The sequence below is a fragment of the Biomphalaria glabrata genome, chromosome 5, assembly GCF_947242115.1.
Source record: "Biomphalaria glabrata chromosome 5, xgBioGlab47.1, whole genome shotgun sequence".
NCBI lineage: Eukaryota > Metazoa > Mollusca > Gastropoda > Planorbidae > Biomphalaria > Biomphalaria glabrata.
This window is the reverse complement of record NC_074715.1, coordinates 15340077-15366375: the sequence shown is the minus strand read 5'-3', so window position 1 is coordinate 15366375 and position 26299 is coordinate 15340077. Positions and strand designations below refer to the sequence as shown.

Below are 26299 nucleotides of genomic sequence, written 5' to 3'. Positions count from 1 at the left end.
TTTTTTTTTTTTTTTAGTCACATAAGTATGCAACATAAAAAAGGTGAATAAGAAATAGAATAGTATATAAATGCATGTCACAAAGATGCAATTTTATTTATCTATAATTAGTCCATGGGCGTAGCCAGGGGGGGGGGGTTCTTGGGGTTCAAACCCCCCCCCCCCCCCCCCCCCCGAAATGAAATCGCAGGGGGGGGGGGGACGGAATTAAGTGACTGATTTTTGCTTTCATTTTGTTTATTTTAGGTGAGATTATAATACTAAATCATCACTTACCACAGCACAGCCGAGGCAGTTTTGAGTTAAAAACCCTCTACCAGGGGGGTTTGAGTTTAAATCCCCCTACCAGGGGGTTTTGAGATTTTAAAAACCACTATCAGGGGGTTTTGAGATACAAATCCATCTACCAGGGGGCTTTGAGTTTAAAACCCCTTACAGGGGGTTTTGAATTTTAAACCCCCTACCAGAGGTTTTTGCAGTTAAATCCCCCTCTTCTATAAAACAAAACAAAAAAATGCAAAGAACAATCCCCAAATTCCAACAGCACAGTTGAGGAAGATTTTGATTTAAAAAACCCATCCAAAATATACGATAAGCCCATCTTCAATATAAAAAAAGCAAATTACACACTAAAAATTCTATGAGCGTAGCCAAAGGGGTTTTGAGTTTAACCCCCTCCCCCTTCCAGTTGGGGTTTGAAGCTAAAAAGTACCTCTTCAATATTAAAAAAAAAGGAAATTACACACTATAAAATCTATGAGCGTAGCCAAAGGGGTTTTGAGTTTAAATCCCCCTCCTCCAGATGGCTTTTTCTTTAAAGTTTAAAACCCCTCCAGATGGTTTTGAGTTTTAAATTCCCATACAGAGCGTTAAGAGTTGAAAACCTTTCTTTTCAATATTATTTTAAAGCAAACTACAGTCACCAAATTCTATGATCGTAGCTAAATGGGGTTTTGAATTAAAAACAAAACAAAAAAAAACCCAGAGATTTTTTAGTTTAAAACCCCTCAACAGATGATTTGACGAAAAAACTTTCCTTTTCGATATAAAATCTAAAGCGAAATACAGGCATGTAATTCCAAGAGCGTAGTCAAGAAAGGTTACAAATTTCTACCAGTGGCTTGGGCTCCATTAATTAAGTGTGAATAGTCTTCTGCCGAAATTGAAAATCATTAAATGTGTCTCAACAAAGATGGCTAAGACAGATTTTAGGAGTCAGTCATAGAGATCGGGTCTAAATAAAAGAAATCGTATGCCGAACTGGGAGTCGAATCCTTAGTATGACAATTGTTTCGTGTCTAAACCTAAAATTTGGCAATGCATGTCAAGTATTTACATCAAGTGAACGGTTTTATATCATTATGAAAAGCAGTTACTTAGCCTTAAGATTTTAACGGTTGGGGGTCGCAGCATAAAGGAGAGTCGTAAAAGGGGGTCGCCCTACCTTAAAAGGTTGAGAACCGCTTCTCTACCCTAAGCTTCCTTTAATGACACAGAGCGCGTTTCATTATGTTCTCCCTATTGGTCGATATCGAACAGAGAATATGTATCGATCCCATCGCTAGTAAGTATATTCGGTTACCGTGTGTATAGACCCGTGCAACGATTTCAGTCCGGCAGTGAACCTTATCCCTGTGTGCAATCTGCAGTAATCGAAGATCTGATCCCGGGCACAATTGTAAGAGGAGAGACCAATGCCCAGACACAATGACTTGTCCTATTAGTAATCGATTACGTAGGCAGTGATTCGAGAAGGCATTTTATAGACTGGAGACAATACTCTATATGGCACTAATGAAAGTTCTTGGCAGGTTAGAACTAAAACATGAAATAGTTTTTTAGTTCACCCGTTTTCTTAAAGTAGTTTTGATTTCGATTAAAATAATAATTGTTCTCTAGCTTATTTAGACTTCAAGTTTTGTGATATTTTTAAAGAGTTTGACTTTTGGATGTTTCCTGAAGGTAGTCCTAGTGAGAAGACCTAGAGTTACACCAAACCTGAACGTCCAAATGAGAACAGAAAAAAAGGACAAAAAAAAAGGCATAATAAATTTAAAATACTAGGCTGATATGTCAGTACATCAGAGGCTATTAAACTACTTTATTCTATTGAGTATCCATTTATCAGACCCAACGACTATAGTTTGCAATTGTTCATCATTAACCCAGACAGACTTCAGAATGTACTTTGGGGAAAAAAAAAAACTCTCTCTATGTCGATGGAGAATCAATTTTTCTCTCACTGTGTCAATGGAGAGTCAATTTTTCTCTCACTGTGTCAATGGAGAGTCAATGTTTCTCTCACTGTGTCATTGGAGAGTCAATGTTTCTCTCACTGTGTCATTGGAGAGTCAATTTTTCTCTTACTGTGTCAATGGAGAGTCAATTTTTCTCTCACTGTGTCAATGGAGAGTCAATGTTTCTCTCACTGTGTCATTGGAGAGTCAATTTTTCTCTTACTGTGTCAATGGAGAGTCAATGTTTCTCTCACTGTGTCAATGGAGAGTCAATTTTTCTCTCACTGTGCTGCGATGGAGCGTTAGTGTGATCTTTTTTTTTTTCAGATTTCACACGAACAGTCTTGAATATACGAACTATGAACACCCCATGACCTATATTCATAAAGAGTGTCACCTTAAAAAAGTCATTTTTACAAAGCTTATATTAACTTACTCTGTCGATGAATATGCGATCCATTACGGATCAGATGAAACTTTGCACAATCATTCATTGTCCCTAACAATAAAAAAATTAATTAATTAGAGGTAATTATTTTTTTTATCGAAAAGGGAAATAAATCTTATAGATTTCAAGATATATTGCTGTAAATTCGCAGCTCTTTCCCTTTTGTAAGCAATATTTAGACCAAAAGTGTTTTTTTTTTATATTTTCCTTGGTCTGTCCTGTGAATGATTGCAAGCTGCAGTGGCGAAGCTAGGGTGGGTTGAGGTGGGGGAGAATTTAAAAATCTCCCCGGCCCCCATTTAAGGGGGCCCCAAATGAGTGTTTTTTTTTACATTAAATATTACGCAAAATGCAGGGGCCCCCAAAGAGGTCAAGCCCTCAGGCCCCCAAACAATGGAAAATTCCTAGCTACGCCCCTGCAGTACAAGTTAAAACAACTGAAAATTGTTTATGCCAACGCGCTTTGTTTTTAAAGCAGAGTATATATAGCAATAGATTAAAGTAGAATTTGAATTGATTCAATTCGAATGATGGAAAATATGAAATCGCAGTAAAGAAAAGAGTTGTACCTGGACAGGTTCATACACGAAAGACATGGTCAGTTTCGGTCAAACTTTGTTCTACATTGGGGAAACTACTTTTTTTATGATTCGTTTTTAAAGGCGATCCAAAATACAGTTTTTAAGAACATTTATGCAATTTCAAAGTACATTTACGCTACCCGTCACTATCTTTGCCACTTAATACTTTTTTTTTTGCTTTGTAGATCTCATATATTGACCTAATTTAATATAGGTCATGGCCTAGTTCTGTATGTGACATATTGTGACACGGTTTTATTTCTCACATTTGTTCTACCTAAAGGAACACAAAATAGTTCAATAGTTATATTAAAATGCTGACAATGACGTAATCAATACTTGAGTCACACATTTTAATGTCAATATTCTGATGACCACGTGACGCGTAGTCTGCTCTTGATTCCCATTGCTTAGCTGGAAATTATGACATTCCCAATTAGCCTGATTGATATGTTGATAATTTGTATACATTGGATTACAATACAAATATAATCTACACGCATATAAAACAATAACATACAATTGAAAAGCTTTCTCCCCCTCCTTTTTTTTCCCTGAATGAAACCGGAAGTGGTCAATCACGTGAAAGCTTTGACCTTATCACATGACGACGCTATGTCCACTCGAGCGAGTTTGTCAGACGGAAGTGACCGCTGACACTGCGGCGCTGCCATTATCTGCCGTGTCTGATCCAGTGTCGGCCTGTCTTCACACAAATCCTTTCAATTAGGCGCGAGGCAGGCACGAGGGTCTGCGCGGAAAGGGAATGAGTTGCTAACCGTTCGTTACAAGGAACACCAACAGGAGGAAAGGGCGGGAAAAAGTGGTATGTGTGAGCCTCGGGATACTAGACAGCAGACGATAAGTGGGTTGTCACTAGAACGTAAGTTCGATACAATGAGAATTAGGGTTGGAAAAAAATATATTGTCCACCATATTGTCTGTAGCGGATAGAGATCTCTATACTTGGGATGAGCCCTATACATTTTTGACACACATGTCACGAGATTGAAAACTACAAACAGAAATAAATAATTAAAATAAAAAACTGTAGGTTCCAATATAGAACAGCATTCGCAGCTTTAGTGGGTTAATGGTGGCCCAAGGGCCGTAGGTTGGACACTACAGACTATTGTGTAGCTTGGTTGATTATTTTGTTACCCATATCCATGACTAGTCAGCACGTTCTTGTCCATTCTCTAAGTTATGGAAATGTGGGGGGAAATATGTTGGGGGGGGGGGGGCGAGGGTGGTTTCCATGCTGCCTTAGCAAACGCAACTCAGCTCAACTTAAATATCGAATACAAAAATACTTGTTTCCATCGAGATTTGAACTCGGCCATTTAGGAGAATTTCCGACTGGTCTATTGGTGGTCAGACAAACAACAAACGAAAATTGCATTGTCATAAGAATGGAAGTCAATTAATTAATTAATTCATTCATTCCGGGTCAGGATTGTGTGATTTCACCGCTACAAGACACTGATCTCCCTAATCTAAAATAAATATCATTATTAATTACCAATAATTGATTAAGTAGAAAGTTTATTTATTAATAATTTATGCGTTGTTATCCTCAATTACTAATTATGTAAAATTTCATTTAACGATCCTAGAATCAAACGTGTAAAAGAATCCACCCACCCAGACAGACAAACAGACGAGGTGAATTTATATAAGCTTTGTAAAAACAAAAGCAAATGGCAGCTGAAGAGAGTCACATTTGGCTGACCATATACATTCATATGAATCCACACACACTTCGCTGACCCTATACTTTTACATTAATCCACACACACTTGGCTGACCATATACTTTTATATTAATCCACACACACTTGGCTGACCATATAATTTTACATTAACCCACACACACTTCGCTGATCATATACTTTTACATTAATCCACACACACTTGGCTGACCATATACTTTTACATTAATCCACACACACTTCGCTGACCATATACTTTTACATTAATCCACACACACTTCGCTGACCATATACTTTTACATTAATCCACACACACTTGGCTGACCATATACTTTTACATTAATCCACACACACTTCGCTGACCATATACTTTTACATTAATCCACACACACTTCGCTGACCATATACTTTTACATTAATCCACATACACTTCGCTGACCATATACTTTTACATTAATCCACACACACTTGGCTGACCATATACTTTTACATTAATCCACACACACTTCGCTGACCATATACTTTTACATTAATCCACATACACTTCGCTGACCATATACTTTTACATTAATCCACATACACTTCGCTGACCATATACTTTTACATTAATCCACACACACTTCGCTGACCATATACTTTTACATTAATCCACATACACTTCGCTGACCATATACTTTTACATTAATCCCCATACACTTCGCTGACCATATACTTTTACATTAATCCACACACACTTCGCTGACCATATACTTTTACATTAATCCACACACACTTGGCTGACCATATACTTTTACATTAATCCACACACACTTCGCTGACCATATACTTTTACATTAATCCACACACACTTCGCTGACCATATACTTTTACATTAATCCACATACACTTCGCTGACCATATACTTTTACATTAATCCACACACACTTGGCTGACCATATACTTTTACATTAATCCACACACACTTCGCTGACCATATACTTTTACATTAATCCACATACACTTCGCTGACCATATACTTTTACATTAATCCACATACACTTCGCTGACCATATACTTTTACATTAATCCACACACACTTGGCTGACCATATACTTTTACATTAATCCACACACACTTGGCTGACCATATACTTTTACATTAATCCACATACACTTCGCTGACCATATACTTTTACATTAATCCACACACACTTGGCTGACCATATACTTTTACATTAATCCACACACACTTGGCTGCATATACATTCACATAAATCAACATAGGCTACACACACTAGGCTGACCACATACATTCACATGAATTCACCAATATACGCTATCACATAAATCCAGTTTACACTTCACCAGCTTTATGCAGTCACATACATTTGGCTTAACATATGTTCGTCATTCACTAGTAGCACAGAACTGCTGGAAGACAGCTGAACTGCCTTTAGACGTATTATATCTGAACTAAAAACTTGAAATGGCTTGAGTAACTTCTTTGTGAACAAAGACCAAATGACGACAACGCCACCTATGTTACATAATTCACAACCAACCGCTTACTTTTACAACCGTCACCATAGAAACACACACACACACTCCATAATACCTTATAAATTCACATAATCCACATACACTTGGCTGACCATGTATATTCTCATAAACCCACATACACTTGGCTGACCATGTATATTCTCATAAACCCACATACACTTGGCTGACCATGTATATTCTCATAAACCCACATACACTTGCCTGACCATGTATATTCTCATGGTTGACTATGTATATTCTCATAAACCCACATACACTTGGCTGACCATGTATATTCTCATAAACCCACATACACTTGGCTGACCATGTATATTCTCATAAACCCACATACACTTGTCTGACCATGTATATTCTCATAAACCCACATACACTTGGCTGACTATGTATATTCCAATAAATCCACACATAAGCGTACATCTAGTGCTTAGAGGCCACCACGCAATAATAACGCAAGATTTATACATGTATATATATATATGGGCAGATAAAAGCCAACACACACGAGAGGATGGGAATCTCTGGATCAATACCAACTCCATTATGCTACAAGTAATAGGACTGAATGATGTTTGAACGTCCAGATATGCAGGAGCGAGGAGGTCAGCTTGACCGGTGGGCGATAACATCGTAGAACGAGCAGCACTGTAGATAGTACCCGGGCAAATAGAGGCTATCTGGCAGTCTGCAATGTAACACATAGGTCTGTTTTAGAACCAGAGGTAGTCTAGTTTTATTTACAATAGTATCTGAGAACTATACACCGCACTATTGATCACTAGCGAATCCAGAAGTTTTTGAGTGGGGGGGGCGGTCGAGTATGGGTGGCAATCGCCGCTACCCCTCCTTTCCTTGATCCGCCAGTGGTATCAAATGAAACAACATCTCTACCAAAAGTACATTTAACTATCTAAATCCAAGAAAGAAATTATTGACAGACTATAACATAGGTGTGTGGGAGGAGCGGTGGATGAGTGTTACAGCGCTTGGCTTCCCATTTTGGGGTAATGGGTTCGAATCTCGGTCAAGACTGGGATTTTGAATTTCGTGATTTTTAGGGCGCCCCTCAGTTCACCCAACTCTAATGGGTATCTGAACTTAGTTGGGGAAAGTAAATGCGGTTGGTCGTTGTACTGGCCACATGACACCCTGCTCGTTAACCGTTGGCCAAAGAAATAGATAACCTTAACATCATCTGCCCTATAGATTGCAATGTCTTATGAAACTTTTTTTTTTTTACTATTTGATAACATACTATTTGTATTAGTTGATGAGGAAGAAATGCTATTAAAGACATAGGGGGGGGGGTCCTTCAAAATATAAGGGAAGAGCTGTTATAAAACAAACAAACAAAACAAAAAACTATCAAGAACCAGAAGGGGTGATCTATTAAAAACAGCAAGATTATCAAAGATAAATGGCGGGGGGGGGGGGGCTATCAGAGATAGTTTTTAAGTATTATAGAATTGCATGAAAGAAGGAAGAGCTGTCCTGAACGAAGAGGGTGGATGTTACAGACGGGGTCAACGGGAGATAGAGAAAGAAACGTTTGTCTATCAGATATATGCCGGCTATCAGATACATGGAGGGCTATTAGATACATGCGGGCTATCAGATACATGCGGGCTATCAGATACATGGAGGGCTATCAGATACATGCAGGCTGTCAGATACATGAGTGCTATCAGATACAAAAGGGCTATCAGATACATGCGGACTATCAGATACATGAGGGCTATCAGATACATGCGGACTATCAGATACATAAGGGCTATCAGATACATGCGGACTATTAGATACATGAGTGCTATCAGATACATGAGTGCTATCAGATACATGAGGGCTATCAGATACATGAGTGCTATCAGATACATAAGGGCTATCAGATACATAAGGGCTATCAGATACATGCGGACTATCAGATACATAAGGGCTATCAGATACATGCGGGCTATCAGATACATAAGGGCTATCAGATACATGCAGGCTATCAGATACATGAGGGCTATCAGATACATGCAAGCTGTCAGATACATGAAGGCTATCAGATACACGAGGGCTATCAGATACATGCAGGCTGTCAGATACATGAGGGCTATCAGATACATGAGGGCTAACAGATACATGCAGGCTGTCAGATACATGAGGGCTATCAGATACATGAGGGCTATCAGATACATGAGGGCTATCAGATACATGCAGGCTGTCAGATACATGAGGGCTATCAGATACATGCGGGCTATCAGATACATAAGGGCTATCAGATACATAAGGGCTATCAGATACATGCGGACTATCAGATACATAAGGGCTATCAGATACATGCAGGCTGTCAGATACATGAGTGCTATCAGATACATGCGGGCTATCAGATACATGCGGCTTTCAGATACATAAGGGCTATCAGATACATGCGGACTATCAGATACATGAGGGCTATCAGATACATGCGGGCTACCAGATACATAAGGGCTATCAGACACATAAGGGCTATCAGATACATGCGGACTATCAGATACATGAGTGCTATCAGATACATGAGGGCTATCAGATACATGCGGGCTATCAGATACATGCGGGCTATCAGATACATGCGGGCTATCAGATACATAAGGGCTATCAGATACATAAGGGCTATCAGATACATGCGGGCTATCGGATACATGAGGGCTATCAGATACATGAGGGCTATCAGATACATAAGGGCTATCAGATACATAATGGCTATCAGATACATAAGGGCTATCAGATACATGCGGGCTATCAGATACATAAGGGCTATCAGATACATGCGGACTATCAGATACATAAGGGCTATCAGATACAAAAGGGCTATCAGATACATGCGGACTATCAGATACATAAGGGCTATCAGATACATGCGGGCTATCAGATACATAAGGGCTATCAGATACATGAGGGCTATCAGATACATGAGGGCTGTCAGATACATAAGGGTTATCAGATACATGAGGGCTATCAGATACATAAGGGCTATCAGATACATAATGGCTATCAGATACATAAGGGCTATCAGATACATGCGGGCTATCAGATACATAAGGGCTATCAGATACATGCGGACTATCAGATACATAAGGGCTGTCAGATACATAAGGGCTATCAGATACATGCGGACTATCAGATACATAAGGGCTGTCAGATACATAAGGGCTGTCAGATACATAAGGGCTGTCAGATACATAAGTGCTGTCAGATACATAAGGGCTCTCAGATACCCAAGGGCTATCAGATACATAAGGGCTGTCAGATACATAAGGGCTGTCAGATACATAAGGGCTGTCAGATACATAAGGGCTATCAGATACATAAGGGCTATCAGACACATAAGAGCTATCAGATACATAAGGGCTATCAGATACATAAGGGCTATCAGATACATGCAGGCTGTCAGATACATGCGGGCTATCAGATACATGCGGGCTATCAAATACATAAGGGCTATCAGATACATGCGGACTATCAGATACATTAGGGCTATCGGATACATGCGGGCTATCAGTTTCATGGAGGGCTATCAGATATATGCGGGCTATCAGATACATGAGGGCTATCAGATACATGAGGGCTATCAGATACATGCGGGCTATCAAATACATGAGGGCTATCAGATACATGCGGGCTATCAAATACATGAGGGCTATCAGATACATGCGACTATCAGATACACGAGGGCTATGAGATACATGAGGGCTATGAGATACATGCGGGCTATCAGATACATGAGTGCTATCAGATACATGCGGGCTATCAGATACATGCGGGCTATCAGATACATGCGGGCTATCAGATACATGGAGGGTTGATAGAGATGGGAGGTATTGGAAACAAAATGGTTTATTAACCCATTACCTACAAGAGGTTAAGTAAAACCAGTGGAGATGATGGCGCCAGGGTGGAAATGGTCGTAGGAGGAAACGGCTGGGCCAGTGGTTCTCAATCTTTTGCCCGTGGCGCCCTCTAAATAAAAAGAATTTCGTTTGCACCCCTCTTAGCGCTTTGGGCTCTCACAGGGGAGTCTGGTGGGGCCTCATATGCTGTTTCGCAAAGTGGGTACGCGTATTTCCAGGGGTACGAGAAGAGTTTGGAAGGGGTACGCTTCACCTTATTAACTTTTAAAATTTTAAATTTCCATTTTTTATGTTCAGTTAATAAATTAAAATAAATTATGCAGAAGTTTTAATTGACATTATTTTATTTAATTTTTATACGTACAGACTCATAAACAGTGTCATTTTACATTTTAAAAATAAAGTTTATAAAGATCAAGAAATGAATAGGGATGTTTTTCAACGTCGAAAATATATATATATATATATATATATATATATATATATATATATATTTGCAGGCAATCTGGAATAATCCTCAAAAGCTGACATAATCAGTCCACTAATTGAATACTTAATTTAAGAACCGTTATTGATAGACCAAGAAAAATGACAATAGAGAAAGTTGTTTGAATGTTTCGTCTTAAGGTTGGAATTAATAAAAGACTCGTTGAAGGAATTCCTAAATGTTATATCCACATATTTTTGCATACACAGAGAGACTTTGGCAACGAGTAACCTGCCCACTGATCTATAGAAAGTTCTGGATGAGAGCTGAAAATATTTATTTTACTTATTAAAAACCGTCCTTGGAATGCGCGACTTTTTTTTTCGCAAGTATGAGCAGAAATGGGATCTAGTCATACAAAGATTCTATTATATCCCTTTCTTCAATGCAGTTGTGTATATCGATTATTTGAACACAGAAACAAGTGGAAGGTTAAAGTTCCTCTTTCAGACCTTGCGATATATAGGGCAGATGATGTTAAGGTCATCTGTTTCTTTGACCAACGGTTAACGAGCAGGGTGCGATGTTAGGCCAATCTTATAAACGTCAATGTTGTAGAAGGAAAATTGTCTTTTTGTCCAATAGTTTGGAGGGGTTCTGATATAAACAATGTTGGGTTCATAATCCATGAGCAAATCTTATCGACGGGTCAAACGTAAGTGAAATGTAGGTCATTCAATAGTAGAAAGCAGTATTGATCCAAGTTGGGCCAACAATATTAGAACTGTTGAAATAACAAAACAAGTATTGATCGCGCTGTTTGGTTTCGGATGAAAAGATATAAACCAAGGGGACAGAGGAAAAGAATATAAAAGAATTGAATACGTTTTATGAATAGCGAGGAAGCAGTTTTACTCAAAGCCTGTTGTAGCATCTTTTCCAGTGTTCCCCAAACCTTTTCCCTTAGCGGAACACTTCGCACATTCTGAGTATTTAGCGGAACACTTCGCACATTCTGAGTATTTAGCGGAACACTTCGCACATTCTGAGTATTTAGCGGAACATTTTACTTAGTTTTTAGTGAGATTAATTCACGTGGAGCCCTACGAGATAATTATTCCAGTAGTTCATGGATCACATATTCAGCCCTCGGGGAACAGTAGGGTTCCACGGAACACAATTTGGGAAACACTGATCTATGGTATCCCCTAAGTTCAATACATGTAGGGCTCAGTAGTGTACAGGTTCAGATTTTCAGAACTCCTAAGGGCATCTGGTACTTTTGGGGCGATGCGTGCATGTATGTTAGATACGTTTGTCGTCATCGGAGTGGAGACCAGTTGCATGTACTATTGAACTGTAACACATACTCTCACACAAATCGAACGGTTATCAATCGGTGGGAGGTTTGATGAATCGATCTTATTAACGCATTTCCTGCTCTTATTGTAAGTGGTAGGAAGAGAATGTGCCCAGGCATTCCCAGACATTCTCACATGAAAAGAAACGCGACCCATTCCTTCACTGTGTTCTAGTGACGCCTACGCATGGACGACTGGGCCCAGCTGTCGATTTGAACGGTTTCAGGTTTGAATCCTGGTTAAGACTTAAGTGCTTAATAGGAAACATTTTTGAATTTTGAGTGAAGTTACGATGTTTGAATGTGTCCCAGATTGTAAGTTAAAGTACAGATAGCCTGTCGGTGCTGCTAGCAGTTTATTTCGTTAGCCTTTGCTCGAAGAATAAAAGCGAACTTAATGTACCATGTAAAATGTTGATCGTGATAACATGTATCATTTTAATTTACTATCATAACATAATCTTTTTTTTATAATTATGTAAACATCAGAGGCGTAGCTAAAAGGGGGAGGGGGGGAGGAGAATTGAAAAATGAGTGGAATTTTTTTACATTAAATAGTACACAAAATCCAGGGGCCCCCAAGGGATCAAGCCACCCGGGCCTTCAAGCCCCCCGGGCCACCAAATGATGGCAAAATCCTAGCTACGCCACTGGGAAACATCACACACATACACACACACGCATACATATATACATACTACGCCACTGGGAATATATATATGTATATATATATATATATATATATATATATATATATATATATATTGAAACAATTATATATATATATGTATTGAAACATATATATACATAATGAAAAGATATGTATCAATTTTATTTACTATGAAAGTATGTTTCTATAAAAATTTCATTGTAATGAAACCAGATTAAACTTTTTTTTGTCGAATCAATAAACCCATCCATAAAATCAACTACAGAAGAATTCCTATCAATCAATACCGATCCATTTGAAAATGGAAGTAGTGAGAATTAAATTATTAATTAGACAGTTTCTTGAAATGCACTTGTCTAATGCAAGAGTTGTATTGATATTCATTTCATTATTTCTGCCTACACATACTCATTAGGATCAAATTCATTTCTCTTCACTTTTCGATTTTGTGTGATGGTTTAAAGTTTAAAGATTTCTTTCTATAATGTTCCTCCAGATTTCTCTAGTCTTAAAGTTTCTCCAGATATATCTAGCCTTAATGTTCCTCCAGATATCTCTAGTCTTAAAGTTCCTTCAGATTTCTATAGACTTAAAGTTTCTCCAGATATCTCTAGCCTTAATTTTCCTCCAGATATCAATAGTCTTAATGTTCCTCCAGATATCTCTAGTCTTAATGTTCCTCCATATATCTCTAGTCTTAATGTTCCTCCAGATATCTATAGTCTTAATGTTCCTCCAGATATCTATAGACTTAAAGTTGCTTCAGATATCTCTAGTCTAAATGTTCCTCGAGATATATCTAGTCTTAATGTTCCTCCAGATATCTCTAGTCTTAATGTTCCTCCAGATATATCTAGTCTTAATGTTCCTCCAGATAACTCTAGTCTTAAAGTTCCTCCAGATATGTCTTGTCTGAAAGTTCCTCCAGATAACTCTAGCTCCCCGCGTACTGCTAAAGCGGCATCTAACAGGTCTTACAAGATACGCTTCAGATGCATCCTACAGATTTTGTTGTTTTTTATAGAGAGCGTTTCCTTGTTTCTAGAGTATACTAATGATGCTCTGGTCTGAACCTTTTACAAAGCTTGTCTGTCTGGTAAAAAGTTAATACACTTTATTTCTCCCACACCCATACTTGGTTCAAGTTGAAACTTTGCACAATTATTCATTGGCATAGACAAGACATGAATCAATTGAAAAGATAACTAATTATTAGTCAATAAAATACTGGTAAATAATCATTTTGTATGATACCAACAAGGGAAATTAATCCTTCAGTATTCACACTCAGATATGGCTAAATATGTACGTTCGGTCCCCTTCATTGTTAATACAAATTATTTCTCCCAAAATCCATTTTCAGATCAAGTAGAAATTTTAAACAATTATTGATTGTACCTAGCAAAATATGAATAAAATTTAAAAAAAAATAAATCAATTATTCAATTAATTATTTGTAATTAATTATTTTGTTTGATATCGAAAAAGGGAAATAAATTCTACAATATTGAGAAATGTAGTTGTAAGTGCAGAGTTCTTCCCCTTAGATAATTTTTTTTTTAAGATTTTTTATATTGTTTGTTTTTATTTTAAATTTTATGTGTCTTTTTTTTTTTATTGGCACAGAAAAAAATATCGTTAAGAACACCCGCCAAGTCCATCCGTTGAACAGAAATAAAAAATCAACAGAGGGGGAAAAAAATCAGTCAAAGTTAAACGTCAATGACCTACGACTTTTCGAAGCTTGTTTGGCGTCAGATCGGACTTGACTTGAAAAGGGAGAATTTGATTGGTTGGCAGATTTCTTGGTTGATGTCAGACACCGAGGGGTCAACAGTGTTCTCTGGAAGGGGGAATAATCAAAACGGAAATAGAGGCAACGTTGGCAGACGTCAAGTAATTAAGGTTTGTGTTAGACACCTACAAGGGGAGACTATTGACGAAGAACACTCTCTCCATGATTTTACGTTTAATTTAGATCTACATTTCTCTTTCTCTCTTGGACAGTTCAAAGAAAATTCTAGAATTGAAGATTTTTGTTGTTTTGCCTTTTTTTTTCTTTTTTTTTTTTTATACAAGAGACGTTCGAGATGTTAGACTTTTGATTTCTTTTAGACTGTAATCAATAAAGTTATTTATTACTATGTTGAACACTGTAGCCCAACATTCTATAATAACATTACAGACTCAACTCTACCAGCTTTAAAATTAACATTGAAATATTTGTTTGAGCCTAGGAGGGAATAGACAATTATTAGTACCACTCTCGTAATGGGGAAGTGGCAAAGGTCTTGGCCTACGAGCCTAGGTGCTTGCTGAAGACTAGGATCTTGAATTGCGGGATTTTTAGAACGCTCTTGAGCGTATCCAGCTCTAATGGGTACGTGGCATTAGTTGTTGAAATTAAAGGTTATTGGTCGTTGTGCTGCCCTTTGGTACCCTTGTTAAAGACACCATTGAAACAGGTGTTTCTTGCCTCATTTATATCCTCTATAGGTCTGATAAGGATTACTTTGTATTCCTTGAATTTAGTCCAACTTTGAAATCTGAGAATACATTTTAATAATCCTAGTATTTAATGACATGCCACGATAAAATTGATTGTAAATTATGTAGGCCTATCTTCTATTTATATCGGGCACGTTGAGGCACTGGTACTGATTCTTTCAAAGCTTTTAGCCATTTGTTTCATTCCACAGTTGATTTCAACGAGTCTTTGAGATAGGCAAATCCATTTCTTTATTTTATCAAACCATATTTCCCTTCTGTTTCTTTTACTGTTATCCTTCACCTGGAATTGTGCCATGTAGGAAAGCTTTTGAAAGACCAGTTGATCATGTTACGTGGCAGTATTATCTACTGTTTGTTTACTTATTTGCTTTTTTTCCCCTTTCTTAAGCGCATTCTGAAATATAGGCCAGTTCTAGCTGAGATTCAGTCACTGTGAAAGCCTGCGGTAGTGACTTGGAAATACATTTATTTACTAAATCAAGACAATACTTTCAGTGGAGCTCATCAATTGTATTGTAGTCATTGTAGTCTACTAGACAGGCACGTGACTTCGTAGACGGCGTAGAGGCTTAGTTCCATTGGACGCCATGTTGTTTTTCGGTGACGCCGAGAGTATGTCTTGCAACATTTTACCTTACATCTAGTTTGCAACATTTACAGTTAGCTTACAACACTTTACATTACCGGTATATCTAGCTTGCAACACTTGACATTACATCTAGCTTGCAACACTTTACATTACATCTAGCTTGCAACACTTGACATTACATCTAGCTTGCAACACTTGACATTACATCTAGCTTGCAACACTTGACATTACATCTAGCTTGCAACACTTGACATTACATCTAGCTTGCAACACTTGACATTACATCTAGCTTGCAACACTTTACATTACATCTAGCTTGCAACACTTGACATTACATCTGCATTGGAACACTTGACATTACATCTAGCTTGCAACACTTGACATTACATCTGGCTTGCAACACTTTACATTACATGTGACTTGCAACACTTTACATTACATCTGGCTTGCAACACTTGACATTACATCTAGCTTGCAACACTTAACATTACATCTAGCTTGCAACACTTTACATTACATCTGCATCGGAACACTTGACATTACATCGAACTATATAAACTTATTATTGCCAATATTTGTTTGTCCTAAATGAGATTTCAAAGTTCTAACAAATAATTTCTCTCTCTAAATACAGCATACACATTTCGGACTAGATCGAACCTTCTCAAACTTAGGACTGTTGATCAATTTTTAATCCTAAAAAGAAAGATGTGTGTAACTTTTAAAGAAACAAAAATTGTGTAAACTATGTATACATTGTAAATAAATGGATGTAAGTTGAACGAACAGACAACTATATCTTGTACACCTCACACACCCCTTCCCGCTGATAAGAAGTTTTATGATGCTAATAGGATACAGTTCACACTTTACCATCTGACACAAAGTCGAAATTCACCTGTTTCTCAGTTGTCTAAGATTCTTCTAACACGTGATCAAGTTCATCTTATGTCAAAATACAAAATATTCTTAGCTTTAATAAAAAAAATGTTTTTGGATCTAGACTTTTCATTGAAGATTTTGTTTTTTAAATATTCATTGTAGAAAAACATTCCACAGAAAATAGTTTTGTCTGACAACGCGATTAGAGTTGGCAACATTGGAAAATAATTGTAACAAAAAAGTCACGTGATTGCCTGTAATTACATGTTAGTCATCTCTATATATAATTCTCTTTGCGGCCCAACCATGCAGGACACCACAGTGAAAACGTCATGGAAAGATAACTCTTTTATTTCTGTAAGTCGGACTACAATTACCCCACGCAACTTTCGCGGTGACAGAGAGCAAGGCTCAGAAGAAAAAAAAGAGGAGGGGGGGGGGCGTATGCTACGCCGCGGGTTGGCTCGTGGGCTAGATTCTACATAAACTTGACTTTGCTTAAAGCAGGGGTTCTCAACCTGTGGGTCGCGCCCCCCTTGGGGGTCGATTGACGATTTGCTAGGGGTAACCAAAGACCATCGAAAAAATGGATTGTTCTGTCTATTCTTCTATCGCTGTGTGTGTGAGCGGGGGGGGGGGTCGTGGCAGAGTGGAGGATTGTAAAAAGGGGTCGCCGAGCTTAAAAGGTTGAGAACCGCTGGCTTAAAGCATAACAGATTTACAGTCATCAAAAAATTCAAACTGCCATTACCCCCCATACATCCTAAGATCGCCAAACGAAGAAATACCGGCAGTGTATAAAAGTATCAGAGACAAGCTACACAACAATACAGAGAAAGATGCGGCAGAGCGATGCTTCCTTTCAGACTAACATTGAAAAGACAGACCATAAAAGTAATGAATAAATATGACATGTTGTTTATATGATATAATAGCTGGGTTGATACTACGATAAACGTTTGAGAGAAGAAAGTAAAAAAGCCAAGCTAATATATGACAAGACCATTTCTAAAACAACAATAAAACAACAAAACACAATATAATTTATTTTATACTCATATACACCTGAAAACCATTGGTACTTATAATTTACTGATCCATGTACTTAATGTATTTTCTTTCTATTACAAAGCTTATATCAACTTAGTAAAAAGTTTGAACATGTTTTTTTCTCCCATTTCCATTCTCGAATCAAGTTAAAACTTTGCACAATTATTCATTGCATCTGACAAGACATAAATCAATCAAAAAAAAAATTATGTAATTGTTGGAGATTAATTATTTTGTTTGATATCGAAATAAGGGGAATAAATGCTACTTAATGAGAGATGTGGATGTATATATGAATTTAATCCTCTTTTAAAATGTTTGTAAAATGTTTTACATAATTCGGATGTTCCTTCAGAGTTGAAGATAGTTTACTTCCTAGTCCAAACCTCCCGCAGGACGACGGGGGATGGGAGCGGGCAGGGTTTGAACCCTCGACCGTCGATAAATCCGAACGACAGTCCAGCGAGCAAACATCACGACCAGGCAGCCATCCAGACGTTTTGACACGTTATTTTCTCCCACTTCCCTTTCTCGGTTCAAGTTTAAATTTTACATAATTATTCATAGTCGATGACAATACATGAATCAATCCAAAAATTAACCAATCAGTTAATCATTTAGTACTAATTAATTAATTTTGATTTATATTGCAGAAAAGGAGTTAAACCCTGTAATTTTAAGATAAATGGCAGCAATTATCGGTACTTTTTCTTAAATTAGCTTTTGTTTTCTACTGCTTGTTTTGTTTGTGTCCCGCCTCAGTTCAGAATTCCAGCACGACAATAGATTGATCAACATTTTACATTTTCGTAGAGGATCAAAGGAGTGGACACATCTCCAGCCCTCTTGATATTGGACTTTTGGCTATGGAGCTATATCAGAGATCGAGTTTATGCAATCTATAACAATTATACAACGCTCAGTGAACTTGAAGAAGCGATTTCCTAAGAATGAATAAACATCGATCAAGAAGTCGTCCGTAAATGTTCTTCAAGCTTCGGTTAACGATGCAGTCTTGTTTGGAGCAAGATGGTGAACATTTTAAACAGTTGCTAGGAAATTGTTTATTATTGACCGTTATTTGCTCTTCCTGTTATTGGGTTTTGCTGTACATTAAAGTAACTCAATACTTTGCAATACTGTGCATCAGAGTCAGCCCACACTGGTGCCCGAGGCTTCTCCCAAAGACAATCAAAGACCATGTTCCAATAGCATCTATCTAATAGTACAACGGACGAGATGACATCATATTCGCTAACGTCACTTGTATCGGTAGATTCTTGTACACGTTATTTCTCCTGCTTCCCATTCTTGGATCAAGTTGAAACTTCACACAATTACTAATTGTTGATGATAACACAAGAATCAATAATAATAATAAAAAGACAAGTTGTTGGTTTTAATTATTATTTTTATGAAAAGGGGAGATTAACATTACACTATTGAGATATATGGCAGGAATTGAACGGTGCTTTACCTTCACCCAACAAAGGTTTTTGCTTGATACATTTCTGTAGCTTCAACTTTTGTATCAGCGCTTAACTTCAAAAGCCAGTGCCAGTGTTTAATGCTTTCAGACGTCATAACATTAGGGCACCTTTCATTGACACCACAATAACGTCCAGACTGTATATATGGTCACTTACCTGTTCGGTAAAAGTCAATGATGGAGTTGAAGACCGCAGGGTGGCGGTCAAAGAAGTACTCCTGTCTGCCACCACCGTTATCCAGGTGCACCTCCGCAAGACGAGACAGCCTGGAGTTGGGGATCGTCCTCAAGGTTGACACGTGCGTCTCGTGCCTGACCCCGCCCACGTTCAGCAACACCCTCTCGTCCCCGCCGTCGTCAAGGCCGTCCACCTCGTGCGCGAACCTCTTCGGCGTGTTCTCCGCCCCCGCAGCGGCCGAGCCCAAGTAGCTGGAGGTGGCCTGCCGCTTGACCCTCGCCTTCATGGCCGGGGTCCCCCCGGGCCTGGGCCTGGTCAGGGGGATCCTGTCGGAGTGGATGTCGAACGCCGTGCTGCTCATTGTGATCGAAGATGATCGGCCAGCCGCCTTTTCCGGACATGAAGGTCGGACGAGTATTGCCGAATTGTGATCACCATGGCAACGATATCACCACCTTTTTCCTCCCCTATCTGTTTTAAAAATTTCTTCAGTCACTTCGAATTAAGCTCATCAAATACGTAGTCGGGAACATGGCGACTCTTCAATTTAGGAAAGCATTTTCAAATGTCACTCCGTGAGATGAAGGGATATGGAACGAAGCTAGTAGAATGTTAATCTTTTTACACGTCTTAGTGTAACTAAAGTCTATGCACAAGGTCAAAGTTCAAAGGGGCTTTTCTCAGCCTCATTAGTACTCTGCCTACATTCGAGAGTCAGCTTTAAAGTCTGGCATAAAGAACTGACCGGCTGACCACTCCTAGGCACTGGTCATTGGGGATAATCTCGTAGCCCTCACATTATCTGGTCTTTAAGCATTTAGCGTGATACACTCCTGGGACTATAAAGCAACAGATTTACGAGGTCTACATACACAGCTTGAGACCCTGTAAAAAAAAATAAACACATTATATTATAGAATAGCAACAGCAACAACATAATAACAAAATAAATCAGCTATAGATCTAGATCTCTTCTCACTTATCTCATTTTCACCATTTTGTAAAATGTAAATTCCGCCTATTAATTCGCCAACTCTTCATAGGTTCAAACTGGGTGGGTGGGTAGTTCTTAAATGACTCAAACGATTTTCTTAGAAATTTGTCAGTTTATGTATATCTTTATGGAAAAAACAATCGTATTGGCCATACAGTGAAAACTCTGGTTTGACCATTATAACATTGTAAACTATAATCATCTTAACATAGAGTTTGGATTATTCCTTTTTATTTTATTTGACATCCTTCAAATGTTCCTTCGGGTTCAGACGCCCAAACCTACCGCAGGACGACAGGGAATAGCAGCAGGCAAGGTTCGATCCCATGACCTTCAACACCTCCTGAAAACAGTTCAGAGCGTATTACACACGACCAGGCATCCCTCTGTCCAATTCGTTTGGAAGATGACCTTGGCGCTTTGAATTTGTTTCTTTAAATAGTAACTATATTAGAATTACTACTTTTTAAAGGAAACATTAATCTTATAGTTATTTATAGACCATTTTGTTTTTGTAAATAAGCTATTTTTCGAAAAAGTACTTTAATTTTTAGTTGTCGCCCTTTGTAGTTTGGCCACATAATTAGATTCCCACGCACGACCCGACATCACCTCCCCTCTTGGATCTCTCTTAAAGCAGGTCATGTTTGGTCAGCTGTTCGGACATGGCTAGAGGGGACAGGCACGGGATGGCAGAAAGGAAAAGTACGATTATGGTAATAATGCTTACCCCCCCCCCCCGGAGGGACTTGTGTGTCTCGGTAGACTTCTGGTGAGGATGTAGGCAGTTTTGTCTTACCCGGTGGTCACTCCCTGCTGGACGTTCATGACGTGGGAGGATAAGAGGTAGAGAGGAACTGGAGGACAGGACGAAGTGGAAACGTAAAGAAGGACTAGACACAGACAGATAAGCTGTCTCAAGACAGAAACACACAGATCTAGAAAACCAAACAAACTGATAAGCATGCAATCTCAAGACAGAAACACACAGATCTAGAAAACCACAGACCGTTAAGCTCTCTCAAACAGAAAACAAAAAGATGTGCTGTCATGGGGAACGAGTTTATGTTAAATAAATTTTAGCTCGATGGGATAATCCGAAATGAAAATAAATGATTCAAACTTCTAGCCATGACAAAAGTGTTAGACACAGAGATAATTGTAGGAATTAAAACGAAAAAAAAAAACAAGCAAAATATTTAAAAAGTATATAAAAAAATACAAAGGTTATATAAGGGAAAGAACTACACACTTACAGCTATATATGTCATTCCCTTTTTCTACATCAAACAAAATGTATTAATCACCTCTAATTAAATAATTAATTGGTTAATTATTTTGACTGATTCATGTTTTGTAAGGGACAAGAAATAACCCTAACCCCAACAACAAGCTTATAGTGAGTGAAGAGTCAGTACCGTTCAGATCTCTCTATGTTGCAAGTTTTATCGCCCTTTTCTATATAAATTAAAAATAATTAATTACCACTAATTGATTAACGAATTTGTTCTTTTTTTTATGATTTATGCACTGTGATCAAAGTGAATAATTTATGCAAAATTTCAAATTGATCCTAGAATGGGAAGTGGGAGAAAAAAATAGTGTCAAAGAATCCAACCAGATAGACAGACGGAGTGAGTGAATATGAGTTTCGTAAAAAAAAAATATCCGCTTTTTGGTAAGTCAGTCCGGGCACATTTTACAGGACGTTGAAAACAAAAGTAAAGTCGATAGCTGGCCGAGTCGAATAAAAATATCCCCCTTGCAACAAAGCGATTATATATATTTGGCCTTTCGAGTGCTAGGGACTTGGTGAAAATCTGGCCAATATTTGAACGACTGTTACGGCCTGGAGCTAAGTATACAGACATTCAGTAGTGCTACACAGGACTCCCATTTTGGCCAATTCTTGCTAGTATTGTTTGAGCGGCTACAATTGTTACATTATGCCTCAGTCCTACCCTCTCCCTCCCACAGCGCCATAATACCACTTGTAATGTTTCAACCTGCATTTATTTAGTAGTACTTTTTTTTATTCTGCGAAGGTTCCAGATGCTGTTTTATATATTTTTTTCCCTTTAACTAATGTGTCTGTTGCCTTGACAACAGGTACAAACAGTGGCCATGTTGATAATATCGTATAGGTATTTCATAAGGGGAAAAGACGCTATCAGTTTTGTGAGGAATGTCTGTCCGTCCGTCTGTTCTTCTGTCCGTCCGTCCCGTACATCATAATATTTTGGACCATTAAAAGTTCTGATGCAACGGCTACTTTTTTCCTTTTTTTTAAAAATCACTATTGGAAGCAGTTTTATCATAAAAACACACCACTTTTACAAATATTCACTATTAATAGTAACAAACACGGAGAGCTCCTTAGTAGGGGAGATGACTGTTTACCATTTTAAAAATTATGCAAATGATTTTAAATTTTTTGTCAAAAAGATTTTTTGCTTACATTTTGTATTGCTAAGTTAAGTAAGTTCTGTTATACTAACTACTACATTTACAAAAAAAAAATGGATTAATTTTTTTAAGAGAAAAAATCTATTTAGTATGCATATAAGTTGGACATAATTTAAAACAACAATTAATAAGTAGGTCTTCATATTATCGCGTGAACTTCAATTTCCAAAAGATATAGCGAGGCAATAGAACATTGAACTAAAGGAATTTTTTTTATTTTTTTTTTACGGAAATGTTTCTTTCTGGATGAATAAGAGATTGTCCCTTTACAAATTAATTAGAGCAATTATATATTCATTATAAGACAGTAGTTAGCACAGGTTCACATCTAACTTCATATTAATTTTCACCTATCTTTTGGTCTGGGGCACCATACAAGATCCGTCAACCTTCTTTCTCCATTCTTCTCTGTCATTTGTCTTTGAAAGAATTTCATTCGGATGTTTTTTCTGAAAATATTGAAACCTGCCGATTTTGAGTTTGTGTCTCCACACAAACTGTCTTTGTAACGTTGTTGTAAGTAGAAATGAAATTTGTTGATTATACTAAAGGTGCTTTTTTTTTGTTTTCTTAATTAATGGGAGCACTACGGCTTGATCGATAATTTTGGAAATTGATCTAATCGTTAGCTGGCAGCGAATATAAACCTTCTGGTCGATAATTAGATAGACGGATATGTGCTGGTTCAACTGTTGATTTTTATTTCATGTGTGAATATACATAGACAGATGAATCATATATATATATATATATATATATATATATATATATATATATATATATAATTAAGTTAAAACTCATATATGAATTAGGCCTAATCTCCCTCCCTCTCTCTTTCTCTCTCTTTCATTTCTCTTTCTTTCATTTCTCTCTCTTTCATTCTTTTCTCCCTTTCTTTCTCTTTCTCTCTTTCTCTCTTTTTCGTTTTCTCTTTCTCATCTATCTATGATATCTATCTATCTATCTATCTATCTATCTATCTATCTATCTATCTATCTATCTATCTATCTATCTATCTATCTATCTATCTATCTATCTATCTATCTATCTATCTATCTATCTATCTATCTATCTATCTATCTATCTATCTCTCCCCCCCCCTCTCTCTCTCTCTCTCTTTCTCTCTCACCATATGTGTGTGTGTGCGTCTGTGCGTGTGTGTGTGTGTGTGATTTTACGTCTGGAGAATCGAATTCCTTTGCAACTTCTCGTGTGACTAAAGAGGCCAATCATTGATACACAGGTATGGCATTTCTAATGACCAGCTACCGAAGGAATTTAAACCTGAGTGTATTTGACTGAAGCTCTAAATTGACATACTACAATAAAAAACTAAAACTCTAGGCACAGACAATTATGATACAATACAAAACCAAAACTCTCGGTACAGACAATTTTAAACTTTTATCAGAACATCCTACTTCTGAGATATGAGGAACAAATGATGAAATGATTGCCCCACACCAATATATTCCCCCTCCCAGTCCTCTTCATCAGGCCAGCCTCCCCCCCCTCACCTCAGCCGGACATGAAGATGTTACTTCAGTATTATCTTATCAATCAAGTGAGAACAAACATTACCCCCCCCCCTTTGTAAAAATAAAACACAACTCTTTCACACACACAAACACACACACGTTTTCCTCAATACAAGATGGAGGACATTGCCTTGGAGAGGCGCTCAATACAAGTCAACGCCTTATCAAACTGTATGCACGGCAATATCTGACTCTCTGGGAGAGAAAGGGGGAGGGGTGTGTACAAAAACAAGGTGGTTGGGGGGGGGGGAAGCAAGAAAAAACAGGTGAATTTGTTTTTCAAGTACACTAAAGACTGTGACAATTTCATACGATTTATTGTAATGTCTGGAATAGAAAGAGACCTAAATTATAGACTTAGAAGAGATAACTTAAGAGAGATAGAGAGAGAGAAAGACGAAGATTGAGAGAAGGAAGAAGAGAGTAGGAGAGAGAGAGAGAGAGGAAGAGAGAAAGAGGGAAGTGGACAGAGAGGAAGAGAGAAAAACAGAGAGAGAGAGAGAAGAAATGAGAGAGAGAGAGAGAGAGAGAGAGAGAGGGAAAGAGAAAGACAGAGAGATAAAGAGAGAAGGAAGAAGAGAGGGAGGCGATGGAAACAGAGTGAGTGAAAGAGAGGAAGAATGGTGTAGATGAGAGATTGAATGAATGTAAGAGGTATTCTTACTGCAAACTACAAAAAATTCCCCAATCCGTCTGGCACACTCAAAGATATCTTCAAAGAGCTGACCATATTCCATGGACGATCCATATAATCTTGTAATGGACCATAACCCCCCAGCCCTACGTCGTGGTGATGAATGAGATAAGAGTAAGGGCCCTTGAATTTTTAATAGTGAGTACACCTGAGACAAGGGCGCGGAATCATGAGATGGAGTGGGTCCAACGGATAGGAAAGTGTCCAACGGATAAGACCTCGTATGATACAACGGATGCATCAAACGCGAACTTGTGTATCCATGAAGGAAATCCACTAAGCCTCCCATATCCATGTAGTGCATTATAATATGCTGCCCCTGTCATTCCAAGATATCCACACATATCCACATTGTGCTACGTACTGAATGGAGTGTAATCATTTGATGTCTTCTTGAAAACAAAAATTAACTGTAATTAGACATTCCTTGTACAAAGCTTCTATCAACTCATTCTGTCTGTCTGATAAAAAAGTGTGTACACGTTATTTCTCCGACACCCAAAGTCTGATCAATCTGAACTTTTGCACAATTAGTTCTTTTACCTGATAACACAAGAATCAATTTGAAAAAAACCTTTTAGTTGTATCGGTAATAATTTTTATGTTTGGTATCTCGAACAAGGGAAAGAAAATGTAAGCGACTGAAGTGAATAAGCTGAATTAGTCCCCTTTATATGTCGTCGTCTGAGTCTTAGTGAACACAACATGAATAATAGCACGGGACAATAAAAAACTCTACAATCTTCCATGTTCATAAGCCCTCCACTAGCAGAGTGGTTACCGTGTTGGCTAGAGAAGCCTGAGAAGGCTTGAGCCATGAGTTCGAATTCAGGTCTTTCTCCCTTTTTTTTATTATCAATACTTATCATTGTTAGTCGAAATCTATGAAAAATTTAATGACATGACTAATCCAAACTGATACAATTTCTCGTGATATGTTTTTTTTTTTTTAAAGTATTTTAAAAAATATTTTCCTATTACTTTTAATACTGTGTGTCTGAATGGCATTAACCTATTGGCTAAGTAACTAGAAGAATCGAGTTCGAGTCCTGATGTTGACCATCAAT

At 37.8% G+C, this 26299-nt stretch overlaps 1 protein-coding gene across 2 annotated transcripts in view; it reads right to left on the bottom strand.

Annotated features, from left to right (window-relative positions):
• Positions 1-26299, bottom strand: part of LOC106062321 (potassium voltage-gated channel protein Shaw-like) — a 93863-nt gene that overhangs the window by 41923 nt on the left and 25641 nt on the right. For both annotated transcript variants that reach the window (XM_013220591.2, XM_013220598.2), the window contains exon 2: positions 19520-20425. In XM_013220591.2, the coding sequence (XP_013076045.1) occupies positions 19520-19901 (382 nt within the window). In that variant the 5' untranslated portion in view covers positions 19902-20425. The remainder of the gene's footprint in view (positions 1-19519; positions 20426-26299) is intronic.